Below are 14,614 nucleotides of genomic sequence, written 5' to 3'. Positions count from 1 at the left end.
AGCTGCTGCATACACGACAGTTTCTAGATGATAATGAGAGACTAGAGGAAGTAAAATGTTCTTCCATCTGGCCCAAAGCTGTGTACTTAGGTTCAGAAATGGCAGATGCCAGCTACTCTCTTCCACTTTCTCCATCCATGGTATGCTCTCTCGAGGAGGGCCACAGATAAACAGTGGAGACTACTCTGTCTGAAGTCAGTGACAGGGAGTTGTATCCATTGTCATCCAAAATATACAGATTCAGAACCTCAAGTGCATGGCTGTGGCATGCTCTCCTTACGGCTTTGCATGCCCAGCACCCCCTGATTGAAGTCAGAATACTTTGAGGAGACAGGGCTAAAACAACTGGTCCAGGAGACTAATTTGGTCCCTGCCCTGAACAGAGGAGAGGCCTTCACATGCTCCCAAAGCTCAAGTGTGACCAAGCAGGATCTCCAGCAAAGACTAAGGCTACCGGTACTCTCAAGCCACAAATGGCATTTAGCATCCATAGGATCCACTCTTTACAAAGAACAGAGAGGAGCCGGCGAGCCTTTCTGCAAGTCCTTGGAACACAGGCACACCAAGATGCGACCAATAAACCAAGCCAAAGCAAACTCTGAAATTATCATAAATAAGCATTGCCTGATTAACCAAAAGGGCCAATGCCAAAATGACAGGAGAGTGCAGGTTTGGCCCCTGGAGCAAGAGAAAGGAAGGCAGGAACGAGCCGGTCAGCTCAGGCCACTCTGACCTGATAAGAATGCGAGCTATATGCAGTCGTGATTCTCTAGACTGAGAAGGGTGACCTGGAGACTTATTGGGTTTCACAAACACAGGCGAGGCTACCCATCTCCACGGACCCGAGTTCATGTCTGCACAGGAAACTCTTGGCTATAGTTCATCCCTTGTGCATCCTTTCTTGGGGAGGGAACATGCTTGTTTCTTGCCATGCGCCTCCTGACCTAAGTGGAGGTGGGGTCTCACTGTGATTCAGTCAACAGATAACTCATTATTTAAACGTCCATTCTGAGTCTCTTAACCGTGATCCCATGCACACGGGGTGTGAGTCTCTGGTGCTTTTCCTTGGAGATATCATTTTCTTCCTTCCCTTCCCTCCTTCCCTCTTTCCTCTTCCCCTCCTCTCTCATTCCCTTCCTTCCTTCTTTTGCTCTGGGGACCAAACCCCAGTTCTCACATAAACTAGACAAGTGCACTAACAGTGGGTGAGCCTCAGCCTATGTTACTTCACTTTTCATACAGGTTAAGTTACTCAGTCTGGCCTTGAACTTACTTTGCAGTCCCAGCAAGGCCTTGAACTCGCCATCCCCCTGCCCCAGTCTCCCTGGTAGTTGGAATTATAGGCCTGTATCACTAATTTACAACCTAATTTACTTTCTACATTTCTATAGGCACAATCCAGATGAGGGGCTAAGGGTGACATGAAAGATGTGATGGACCCTACCATGCAAAGTTCAGGGTATAACAAGGTGCTCGCTGCTCGCTGGTCACGGCAGCAAGTATTCTTCTGTTTATTAACCTTCCTGGTACCAAGAGTGGGAATCACTATTGCCATACTGTAGCTTGGGCTGGGGCCCAGTGGTTACACTGCAGTCTCTGCCTTCAACGCTTGCTTGGTCTCTTGTTCCTTCCCTGAAACATCTGTATTCCATAAAGAGCCAGCTGTCAACCTCTGGGACTCCCTTGGCGAGAATCAGTCTTTGTGTGAGGAAATGAACCTACCTGTATGTAGATGAGGTGTTCTTCACTCCTTTCTTAAGAGATAATTAAGTTGTACACACACAGAGACACATCAATATTTATGTGACCTAGTTCTAATAAGTGAAAAGTGTGGGAGGCCAGAAAAAAAAGAAAGGGGATTGCTGCATTTTTGCCTATGGTTTCTCCTAAGCAGACAGACAGGTCAGAGGTCACGGGGAAGCCTAGCTGAGTCTGTCTAGCTTGCTTCATTGCTTCTGATCTGCCTGAGTTCTTCAGTTTGGGAGTGTGAATGTCCCCAGGGTATCAGTTTTCATCTCAGCAGAAAGCCAGTGTGTGTTCTGCAGCATGATGCATCTCTGAGCATAATTTAGAGAAACAATCATTAATCTTTCTGAAGTGAGAGTTTGGTCCATGAAATGTTCACTTGGCATTTATTTTTTTTCCCTTGGCATTTGTACTGTCTCGGCCAGGTGAAGCCCACCACGCTGGACACCAGCATACACTACCTTATCTTTCTCAGCAGCTCAAGCTCTACAGGCAAAGGCGCTTGTAAATCCTCAGCACTAGAGGAAGATCCCTGGCGGGATCGGGACATATCAAGTGTGCTCAAGAGCGATGAATAGCCTTGACAGGAAAACGATTTCTCCTTCTACATGATGGATAACAGAGAAATGAGCAAGGAGACAGAGAGAGAGGCAATTTAACGAGCACCTGCAGTGGCAAAATGAGTGATGTTTATGTGGTGTGCAGAGAGACGACAGCGTGGCGATGTGGTCTGTCTCAGCCATTTTTGCTCTGGTCTAATATCTCATGGTGACAGGCTGATCAATTGAAAATAATAGGGCAGAGTTCCAAAAATCGGAAGAGGCTGGTGTCTTTTCCACTCTAACGGAGAAGAAGAATAAGGGTCGTGGGAAAGCTAGTTTCTCTCTGGTGGTGTTTGTTGGTCTCAGCCTGCTCCATAGCTGTGTCCCCTCTACAGACAGTGGATGGGTGGAAGGAAGGCTACACACAGTGGATCAACCAAAAAGTTGAAGTTGCAAAAGTCTGAGATTGAAAAGCACAATTTTTGTTTGTGTGTTTTTGTGTGTTATATACATGTGTACATGTGACAAAGACTAGGAGACTCTACCAGAGTGCTAGTGATGTTGGTATGAGCACACCCATGTGGGGGCCGGAAGTGGATCTCAATTATCTCCCTCAGTTACTTTCCACCTTCCTTTTTGAGACAGGGTCTCTCGTTGAACCCAAAACTCACCGATTCATCAGTCTGGCCAAACAGTGAGCTCCAGGAATCCACTGGTCTCTATTTCCCCAGGACTGGGATTATGGACATACCCCACCACGCTCAGCTTTTATGTGGGTGCTGGAGATCCAAGGTCAGGCCCTTAGCTTGGGTGGCAGGCACTTTACTGACTGAGCCATATCCAAAGCCCTGGCTTCTGCTTTTAATGTTGATTTAACCTAGTGCCAATTTTGTGCCACCCCTACCAACTTACGCCATAGGACCTTCATAGGAAGACTTCACCAGCCCTCCAAGTATCACAGCACACTTAGCCTTGGCCTGCATCCCTCCTCTGTTCACATGTCTCTCCTTCTGTATGTTAATCTTCTCCAGTCTTCTACATAGACCTTGAATGGTATATCCCTTCCCAGTCCCTTCAATGATTGCTTCATTCCATGGACTCCAACAGCTGGTTGAACATATGAGACCAAGAGCCTCCAGTGTCTTGTTACCAGCGCCAATGATCATCATTTCTCTAGTGCTTTCTCTGTCTGGAAACTGACCTGGGTGCTAGAGATATAAATATGACAAAGACTAGGAGACTCTACCAGAGTGCTAGTGATGTACACAGTCAGACAAGTTACTTATAAGTAAGTTACAATATTTATAATGTTAAAACCAAAGGTAGTGTTTTTCTATACATAGCCATGTTACATAGAAAATTATACCCAGAAAGTTTTTAACACAATGTCTTTTCATATAGTAGAGATTGTCTTGGAACTTTTTAAGTAGCTCAGGGTGGCACTGAACTCCCAATTCTCCTGCCTCTGCACCCCCAAAACTTTGAAATGACAGGTCTATGCTACCAACCTCCAGGTGGCATCTGAACACCTTATAGGATATAACTAAAATGCCCAAAGTTCATTCATTCTCTGCCTGGGCTTGGTAGAGTTCTGGCCATCACCAAGAAAAAAGGAATCCGTGCCCATCATCTCGAAATCTGACACAGTCATGACATCAACCTGATGGTATTTTCTGGGGAAAGCTAGTGGTACCAAAGGAAAACCATCAAGCATGAACTTACCAAGTTCTTATTAAAGTGGAAGTCAAGAAATATGGTATGTCTTCCTTTAAGACCAACTTGAAATACTGCATTGTGTACCATAGCTGTAAGTGTCTAGCTATACCACTGTTCAGACACACCAACATACACATGCCATGTCTGCACCTTGGAACTCTTGGAAGCTCCACATAGCATTGCTAACCGTGTTCGTAAATCCTAATACGTTCCTAACCGTGGCTCAGGGCAGATGCAGCTAAGTGCCTATTACCAGTCTACTCCTTGCAGCCTTCTCTAGCAGCACCGGGATTCTACTTGAGGATTTTCCTTCTTCCACAGTACCACCTGGTGAAGTTGCCAAGCAAGATGGTCCCATTTTCTTTGTCAATGGCTGATTTAGAAAGGATACTAGAGAGCTTGCTTCTATGTGCTCTCATTGCTATGGGAGGACATAGCAAGAAAGGGAGCCACCTGCAAGCAAGAAGCAGAGGCTCCCTAGGGATTTTACAGGCCTCTGCCGGTCTACGGAATCACGGGCATTGTTAACTGGTCATTGTTTACCCCACTGTACCTTTTCTAACAGCTGGAGCTCTAAGGCATTCCTACTTGTAGTCTTTTACTCGGAAACTCTAGAGATTTATTGTATTTTTATCGTGTGTGTGTGTGTGTGTGTGTGTGTGTGTGTGTGTGTGTGTGTGTGTGTGCCACAAAGGCCAAAAAGGACATCAGAGCCCCTGGAGCTGGAGTTAGAAGCTGTTGTGAGCTGCCCATCACATGTGCTGAAAACCAAACTCCAGTCCTCTGTAAGAGCAGCAAGTGCCCTTGACTGCTGAGCCATCTTTCTAGCTCCTTACCCGATAATTCTAAGAAACACTAATCAATATTCATCCCAGGCAACTTCTCTGTGTCAAGATGTCAAGGGAAAAAATGATACCCACAAACCCAAGGTGAGTACAGTCCCAGGGTAGACCCTTCCAGGCCACCAAGATCAGCTTCAACTGTTGGCAGGAAAGGTCTAGTCTTTCATTTCCTTTTTTAAGCTTTCCAGGCAAGCTGGGAGAGTCAGGACCTCTAAGGAGGATTGTAACCAGGGATTTATGGAGCTAGGCTGAATAACACAGGGTCCTTGTAACTTAACTGTCTGTTTATGCAGGACTGTGCCTAATTGTATGTGTGTGGTTTTATGAGGGGACTGATTTCACAACTTGTGGAGGCCTGCAGAGGCTTCCTACTACTTACTCAAGGTCAGAGAATCTGAGCTTGCTTTACCCAGCAGGGCTGCATAATGGGATGATTTGGCCACCAGTGTGGTTACCAGGTGTCTTGAAGGGTCTACACTTGGCTGTACATTGTCCTTTGATCTTGAAAGGGGGAGGTCTTTTGCCTTGCCCCTTGGCATTGTATAAAAAGCCCTTTGGAATAATAAATCTTGAGGCGACTGGGTATTGACCCAAGCTCCCCCTGCCCAGCTATCCCATGTCTCTGTCTTTATTATTGTCTCTTTCTATTGTTTACTCATTCCTCTCTTCTCCCCGCAAGAACCCTTCAACAGGTCGGAGCTGGACTCTGACAGACTCTGACAACTGTTATTAGATTCGCAAAAGGGTCTCTTTCCCATTCTGGCCCCCCTAAAGCAAGGAATCACTGCAGAAGATGCAGTATTAGTTACCCTTGTATATCTGTGACCAGCACACCTGACAGACATAACTTAGAGGGAGGGATGGGCCATTTTACCTCACAGTTCACCACAGTTGGGTAGAGAGAGGGAGACAGAAACGAGATGAGGGCAGGATAGAGTTATCAAGACCATACCTCCAGTGAACCATATCTCCCAGCTAAGTCCCACCTCCTAGAGCTTCCAGGATTTCCTAAAAACAGCACCACCAGTGGGGACCCTAGGAGTCTGTGGGGAACATTTTCCAGTTAAACCATGACATGCCCGACATGTTTAGAAAATGAAGACATATATAAGTGGAATATCTTAGTCTTAGCACTCATGTATTTCCATAAATGAGAACCCTATGGGGTGCATCACAGTGGGTCAAACTCCCCTGTTGCAACAGTACAAGCCCACAGGAGTTTCACCCCAATCCACACTGGATTGCACCAGCTGCCCCTTTGCAGTTGCTGTAGAAAGACCATTTGCTTCCTAGGTAACAAGGCAAAGCGAACACAGAGGGAAGCGTGTTTGCAGGATTCTAGGAAAAAGGATGCCATATACTGCAGGAAGCTTCTCCAACCACAGTGTCTTCTAACCTTTGGCAGGAGAGGTCTGTTTAGTAGAGAACACCCACTTCTTTGGGGGATGATCAGGAGAGGAACTTCATTTCCTAGCCATTATAGAAACTGGTCAGGCTAAACCTGATATAAAAGCCTATCACATAATAAATATTTGCACATACAACTGCAATTAAAACCGGCTTTAGAGTAGACTTAAGCAAAACAAAACCTAATGATAAGGCACAGAATGGATGATCCGGAAATGGCTTTAAGGAGGGCATGGGCTAGAAGACATTTCCTGGATCAAGGAGGTAAGACCTTGAACAGGAAATGAGGAATTCAAACCATGTGTTTTGATTTCCATTCATTTTTCTTCCTAATTGTGATTTCTTTTGGAATTGTACGAGTATTTTCACAGTGTTTTTTAACCCACCCCCTCGAAAGCCACACTGGCGCATGAGAAGATTCTCTGTTACAAGTTAATAGGGAAATGAAAATGAAAACCAAAATAGACCCCACCTATTAGGAGGGATATTTTATTTTTGTAGTTAATTAATTAATTGGTTGTTGTTTTTGAGACAGGGTCTCTCTCCACAGCTGTGGCTGTCTTGAAACTCATTATGTAGATTACACTGGCTTCAGACTCACAGAGGTCGGCCTGCCTCTGCCTTCCAAGTGCGGGGACTAAAGGGGGGTGCCACCATGCCTGGATATGCTCTTTTTACTTTTTAAGGATGTATTTTTATTTTTAAGCATTGATGTGAATGCCAAACATGATTGCTGGGAATGTTTCCTTAAAGTGGTCTGTTGCTACATACACTGCTCGTGGCCTCTCAAAAGCTAGACAAAGCATTATCATACGATATAAACATCAGTTCCATTTTTAGACTCACACCTTCCCCACAACTGAAAGCGAGGGTTTGAACAATGTACACAGTTGTACATTCATGGCCATAGCAGCACTCTGCACAAAAGCCCAAGGGTGGTAGAAACTCTCAGTTGTCCCCAGAGGGGTGAGAAGATAAACTCAGGGTGGTACAGACAGTTGGGTATCAGCCCCGAAAGCAAGAAAATTCTGACATGTGCTTCAACACGGATGAACTCGGAGAACATCATAAACAAAATGAGTTGATCAAGAAAGAAACACTGCCATTTGATCCCACTTCTACGAGGCCCCAAGAGCAGTCAGGGTCACAAAGACAGAGGGCAGAATGGAGGTTACCAGGAGCTGAGGAGGTGCATAGGGAGCAGCTGTTTGTTAGGACAGAGTCTCAGTTTGGGATGATGAAAACATTCTGGAAACAGACAGTGGTGGAACTGCTGAGGATGAACTTAATACACCAGAATGATAAAAATATGTGTTATACATATCTTGCCACAGTCAAATGTAGCATGAATCTTAAAGAGTCTTATTAATAAAAACAACACAATATCACCACAGTCAAACAAGAGGAGAGGGGAGCCATGGTGGCCGGCAATACTTACAAGATATAGGCGATCACCCCAATGGACCAGCAGTCAACAGCTTTGCTGTATGGTTTCTGAGCAAGAACTTCAGGGGCTGTGGACAGATAAAGAAGATTCACAATCCTGATGATTTAAATGCCTGAGACCAAAGACATTTACTTGGACTTTTCATTTTCTGATTTTTGTTTTTCCTTGTTGGATATTCAGATTTTGAGCCACTGTGAGTCTAGAAACTTAGCAGGGGGCTGAGGAACCCAAACTATCAGTGGTAGAATGCATGCTCAGCCTACACAAAGTCCTACGTTCAAGTTCAACCCCAAGTTCCAAAGATATTTAAATAGATAATAAATGACCCCATTTGTCAGCTTTTCTAAGTTAAAAAAAAACAAAGAGGTGTGTGTGTGTGTGTGTGTGTGTGTGTGTGTGTGTGTGTGTGTGTGTAGAAATAATCATCCATCAAATGATCAATAAATATTCTGTTCTAAGTATCATAGCTTAGTCAACAATATTGTGAGAAGGTAACACTCAGTTGGGGTATGGAGTATGAGCTGTACCCCCAAAGTGACTAAGGACAGCATCCCTGGTTCATGTGGGGTTTGGTGAGGTGCCATGAGGACAAGGGCGAATAGCCCTTCCTGTGCCTTCATGGAGTGTACAGCACAGCGGAGAGGGCTAGCCTGGAGCTCTCTTGTTTTCCCTGAGTTGGGAGTGATTTGCCTACTGGCACTCTCACCTGCTCCTCTGCTGAGTAGGGGGACTGCTCCTTAATCTCCCTTCATCACTGAGCCAGGAGTCCAGCAAGAGCCATTGCTTCCAGGGCTTGGGCTCGGTTTGAACCAGCCCTGGTGCCCGTGTCCCTGGCCTTGTGGCCACAGCTCAAGATCAGGTCTCCACCTGGTGTCTGTGACCCACAGTGTCTGGTGCAGGGGGCACTCAATGTGGATTAAGTACACGTGAGATGATCCATCTCCCTGACAAGTGAAACCTCCATTACCTTAAACATATCCATGCTCGAGGCCTCTTTAGTTAACGAATTCCAGAACAATCACAAAGGGAGACAAAGTGAAAATAGAATCATTGATAAAGTCCTTGCTATGCCTAGAATTGTGTGTCCTCGGGGATTTGGATGGCTTACTAACCCCAACAACCTTGGGAAAACACTGCTATCATACATTCATTATCCCCAAGTTATAGAGGAAGACACAAGGGCACTGAGAGGTTGAGCCAAGCGGTCAAAGCCATCCAGCCAGGAAGTGATCTCTTCATCCACTTCTGCTCCGAAGGGCCCTAATCTCACTAAGTGCTGCTCTCAGCTGGGGCTTGTGCCAGCAGTTCCTAATGTTCACTCTTCTCATCTTCTCAACAGACACTGCCTGAGAAATGCACCTGAGCTCGGAGAGCAAGGGCAGGTAACGGAGCCTCCTCGGAGAAGTGGTTTTTCCCAAGTCACAGTCAGACATGGAAAAGCAGGCCAGTCTGCGCCTCATTCTGGATCTTTCTGTTAGACCATACTGTTTTATTAAAGTGAGAACTTCTTCAGTCTGTAAGAAAAGTCCAGAAAATCTGCCATGGAAATCTGTCCTTCCATTCTCTTGAAGATAAATGACTCCCTGAGCAAGAATAGGAAGGTGTAGGCTGAAAAGGTAGCTCAGTTGGTAAAGAGCTTATCTTGCAAGCAGGAGGGCCAGAGTACGACCCCTAGGACTCAAATAAAAAGTGTGGAAAAGCCGGGCGGTGGTGGCGCACGCCTTTAATCCCAGCACTTGGGAGGCAGAACCAGGCAGATATCTGTGAGTTTGAGGCCAGCCTGGTCTACAGAGTGAGATCCAGGAAAGGCACCAAAACTACACAGAGAAACCCTGTCTTGAAAAACAAAACAAAACAAAACAAAGTGTGGAAGCACACTTGTGATCCCAGTGCTGGGGAGGGAGAGGAAGATGAATATTTGGAGTATGCTGGCTGGCCAGCCTAGCCTACTTGGTGAGATCTAGGCCAGTGAGAGAGACACTGCCTCAAATAACACAGGGTGGACAGTGGTTGAGTAATGATAGACAAAGCTGTTCTCTGACCTCCATACAAAGGTACATACATGTGCACATACACCCACCCACATACATGCATCTGCACATACACAAATGTGCACATACATACACATATACACCCATTCATTTAAAAGAATAGGAAGCCATACAAACTCCTGTTGAGTATCTGCCCACAAGAGAGAAATACAGCCTACGGATGGACCCAAATCTCATTTTACATGTCAGTCCTAAATTCCATCAAGTCTTTTATCAGACTTTTTTTCAACAGAATGGAAGAAATGCATTTGCATGCCTGTCTTTTCTTTGCTATGGTTGCCCTCAGTGCAGTAGCAAAAAGGTTTACAGACCGGTGAAGCAGGGTGGTCACCATCTTGAGAAACAGCCCTTGGAGAGTTAGAAGCCAGGTGCATAAATGGGTCCTTCCTGACTCACTGCTAAGAGGATGTTTCTCAGCCTCCTCTGTTATGAGAAGTGACAAAGGGAGCCACTTAACCACAGTCAATGTCCTTTTGATTTAGGAGGCTGACACTCTGGTCCGAGTGGACACATTGGCACAGACGGTGCTCAGTGACTGCACCTGCAGGAGCACTCTGGGGCCTGATGACAAGTTCATCACAGGCAGAGGAGGCACCCAGAACACCTGATGACATTCTCACTACACACAGAGTGACCCAGATGTCAGGAGTAGAGTCAAGCCGGTGGGTAGAGGCTCTGGACCACTTCAAGGATCCCAGGGCTCATTAGCAAGAAGGCCAGTCTTCCAGCCTGGTCCTACCAGCCTGCCAACCCAGGTGTCAAATGGTACAGAAGCACAGTGGAATTAGTGCCAGTCTGACAGCACAAACTCACTGTCACTGCTGCAGGTGCCCAATGTGACAGACACGGAGAAGGAAGCTGTCCAGATCTAATGACAGCTGCTTACATAGTATATAAGCAAAGACTGGGTCCATGCCCTGGGCTAAGATGTACAGAGACCACTGCCCTGCAAAGCTGTATCTCTCTGAGGATGAACTCAGTTCATCTCGGTTCCCTTTTCCTCCCTCTCATTGACTGTGGGAGGAGGAGGGTATCTCTAAAAGAATAAAACCCATTTCCAAGTCCTCAATGCTTAGAGACAAGAGCGTGCTGGTACTAGCCACACATTTCACCTTGAGCAGGAACTCCACTAACATTCTGGGCAGCTGGGGAAGCCACTGCAGAGAATTCAAAGGAAGCAGCTGATTCACATTACTTGAAATGTTGAGGATGTGTGTGTGTGTGTGTGTGTGTGTGTGTGTGTGTGTGTCCACATTCGGAGGCCAGAGAACAGCCTTGGCTCGCCTTTCTCAAGTACCATACCATATATTTTTTTTTTTTTTTGAGACAAGGCTTTCCATGGCCTGGGACTCAGCTAGTAGGCTAGGTTAGCTGGCCAGTGAGGCCCCAGGGATCCACCAGGGATCCCTGTTTCCCCAGTGCTGATATTACAATCCCATCGCATTCAGTTTCTAAAACAAAACAAAAAACCAAAACCCAAAAGCCATAGGTTCTGGGGATTGAACTCAGGACCTCATGCTCACAAAGCCAGGCACTTTACCGCCTGAGCCATCTCTCCAGGCCTATGATACTCAGGTTCTTGAAGCCATGCACTTGCTACAATCATTTTTATATTGTGGGATTCTACCTATACAATGAAGTTTGTAACATCAATCATATGGCTAGAAAATGTTTCTGGTTTGCATTTGGAGCATGAATGTTAGGGGAAAGTTCTAACTTATCAATAGGCAAATATCAGGATAAAAAAAATTGTGGACGGAAATGTCTGCATTCATGCCAAACTTCTGTTGCTCATTTTGATGTCTTACTGATATAAGTAATTTTTAAAAAACTTGTAGGGGACAAGCCATTTATCTTCTGATGAAGTTCTTAACTGCATTTGGAATCAAAGACAGGAGGTGAAATAGGACATAAAATGCCAGGCAAAGTGGCTTATGACTGAGGGAAGATGAGGATTGTTGTGGGTTCGAGGCCAGCCTGAGCCACAGTGAGCTCCTGGCCAGCACAGGCTACAGAGTGAAACTTGGTTTTCAAAGCATAAAACCCTAAAACTGAAAACAAAACAAAATAACAAATATTTAAAAACATGAAGCAAAGTGCCAGGCAGTGGTGGTGCACACCTTTAATCCCAGCACTCGGGAGGCAGAGCCAGGCGAATCTCTGTGACTTTGAGGCCAGCCTGCCTGGTCTACAGAGCGAGATCTAAGACAGGCACCAAAACTACACAGAGAAACACGCTGTCTCTAACCACCACCACCCCCCCCCCAAAAAAAAAAAGAAAAGAAAAGAAAACCACAAAGTGAAGTGCATTGCAAACAGCATCCTCAGTAATTCCAAGTATTTAGAAACACTATGACATGAGTCATACATACACCAAGAGCCTGAGTTCTGATTTCACCTGTAATGTGACGGCTGGAACCGCGGGGACCAGGGAACATTCTTTGGAAAAGCTCACCCCAATGGCTTTCGATGCTTTCCTTTCATCCCACAGACATGCTTAGAAAACAAAATCTCAGGGACAGGGATACAGCCCGGAGGTAGAACACTTGCTTAGAATGTGTGAGACCAGGCAGGAACCGGAAGGCAGGGTTATAAAGTAAAGGAAGCCGAATCCTGCTCTGGGTTTTCCTCTCGGGTTTGCTCCAACACAAATTAAAGCCCGGACTGGAGGTGGCCCCCTTGTCCGAGCTCTGCGTTCACCGTGGCTCTCACTGATGCAGACCTGCAGAAGCAGGTTAAGCACATGACGGCTTCCATCAAACAAGACACCAATGAGAAAGCAGAAGAACAGATGCGAAGGCAGAAGAAGAATTAAACATTGAGAAAAGGTTATCTCGTGCAAACCCAAAGACTTAAGATTATGGACTATTATGAGAAGAAAGAAGAGCAGATTGAGCAGCAAAAGAAAATTCCAATGTCTAATCTGATGACTCAAGCAGGGCTCAAAGTCCTCAGAGGAAGATCTCACTTATCTGCTCAATAAGGCAAAGCAACAAGGTGGTAAAAGATACAACCAGGTACCAAGTGCTGCTGGGTGGGCTGGTCCTCCAGTGCTCGTACCAGCTGTTGGTCCCTCAAATGACTGTGCATTGCAGAAAACAAGATTTCCCTTTGGTGAAGGCCGCAGTACAAAAAGCAATTCCTATGTATACAATTGCCACCAAAAAAGATGTTGATGTCCAAACTGACGAGGAGGCTTACCTGCCTGAGGAGATAGCTGGTGGAGTTGAAATCTATAATGGGGATTGCAAGATAAAGGTTTCCAACACTCTGGAAAGCCATTCAGACCTCATAGGCCAGCAGATGATGCCGGAAGTCTAGGGAGCCTTGTCTGGGGCAAATGCCAATAGGAAGTTTCTGGACTGAGCCTGGGGCGGTGCTGGTCATCTGAGGCTGTACTCCTGAAGAAGCAGAGATCTCTGTGGCTTCTTCTCTCTGTTCTAATACTGATAATCAATGGATACCCTCTGCAGCTAATGCCCTCGGCCCAGTGTCAACGGAAGGGCCACTTGGTGTGGACAGGAACCCAGCCCCAGCTCATCTGACATCACAGCTGTGCACTGGTTCTGCAGCAGGCCACGAGGGGTCAGATGATGCTGCGTGGCACTCACCAAGGACCCATTTTTTCCCTGCTCCTAGTCTGGTCTAGAGTGAGTTGTACATGCTGTCCCCTGCTCTTTGGGTGTGAAGTGCATTGGGAGCGGAGCTTACGTTCCTCCAGCAACACTAGCTTCACTGTTACTATTTGGGGCTAGTTTTCCTTATCTGTAAATGTGATTTAAAAACCTAAGCCACAAATACTCTTTATTTATTAAAACGAAAGGTTTATATGGAAGAAAAAAGAATGTGTGAGACTCTCAGTTTAATATACACACGTGCATGCATGCACACTCTCTAAGTAGGTTGACATGGAGATCAAATCCTAGGATCTCCCAAAGCCAGTGGAGAGACTGTCTCCTGTTCTACCCTTCTGTTCTCCTGAGTCCACCTGCTGGTTTGGACCGCCCCTTCCCATTTTCTGCATTTTTTTTCAGCGGCATAGTAGCAGATAGAGAGCACTTGGGGAGTGACTGAGTAGTCTGGTCTTTTCTGCAGCCAGCTTGCACGGCGGTAACCAGCCAAACGCCTTATTAGTGTGCTATCGGTCTCAGACCACTTGGCAAAACTCTGCTGCAATTCTTCTAAAAAATAAAATAAATCCATAGCATCCAGCTGACAACCTTGGGGATGATAATAAGTTTCTGGACCAATGAGGTGCAGAGCTGAGCCTGGGGACTTAGCAAATAACACCCTGTGAGCCACGCTGCCAGGGTTCCTTGAGCCTGGAGATGCCAGGGGCTTTTCCCCTCAAGGCGAAACAGACTTTTCTAATAGCATGCAGCAGAATTGACATGTGGTGGGAAATTCAGTCAATGACTTCCCAATAACCCCAACATTTTTAAAATAGGTAGGCTTTCAATTCAATTCGTGTCAGTGGAGTTAATGACAAGGGACTAGGGGTTGTGGTACTAGGCAGAACAGGAAAGGGCCTGTTCTCCTGGCACAGCCTTGTAGAGAGCCCAGTGGAGAAGGCTGTAGAGAGACCCATACACTTGAAGGTGTTGAGAAGAACTTATACACAGTACGTCCCATCCTCTGACTGTCTGTTAGGCTTGGTCAAAGCCAGCCTTTTTAGGCATAGAGAGAGCAACCTGGGGCTGTGTGGGGAACTCTCCCTGGGTAATACACAGTTGGGTCCTTCAAACCTCTTACCAAAATCCTCCAACATAGCAGCCTCATAGTTCACTGGGCCTTACACTATCCCCCTCCATCCCTCCTGGCTTTGGGAATCACACTGTGACATCTAGACTTCATACTGCCGGA

General features: G+C 46.0%; 1 protein-coding gene and 1 pseudogene across 3 annotated transcripts in view; one reads left to right on the top strand and one right to left on the bottom strand.

Moving 5' to 3' along the window:
* Camk1d (calcium/calmodulin dependent protein kinase ID) overlaps positions 1-14,614 on the bottom strand; it is a 419,461-nt gene that overhangs the window by 33,012 nt on the left and 371,835 nt on the right. For all 3 annotated transcript variants that reach the window (XM_052727099.1, XM_052727100.1, XM_052727098.1), the window contains exon 6: positions 7,692-7,767. In XM_052727099.1, the coding sequence (XP_052583059.1) occupies positions 7,692-7,767 (76 nt within the window). The remainder of the gene's footprint in view (positions 1-7,691; positions 7,768-14,614) is intronic.
* LOC128103662 (V-type proton ATPase subunit E 1-like) lies at positions 9,054-13,495 on the top strand (annotated as a pseudogene).

This window comes from Peromyscus californicus, unplaced genomic scaffold, assembly GCF_007827085.1.
Source record: "Peromyscus californicus insignis strain IS unplaced genomic scaffold, ASM782708v3 Scaffold_8__1_contigs__length_139910024, whole genome shotgun sequence".
Lineage (NCBI taxonomy): Eukaryota > Metazoa > Chordata > Mammalia > Rodentia > Cricetidae > Peromyscus > Peromyscus californicus.
This window is presented reverse-complemented; position numbering and strand designations above follow the sequence as displayed.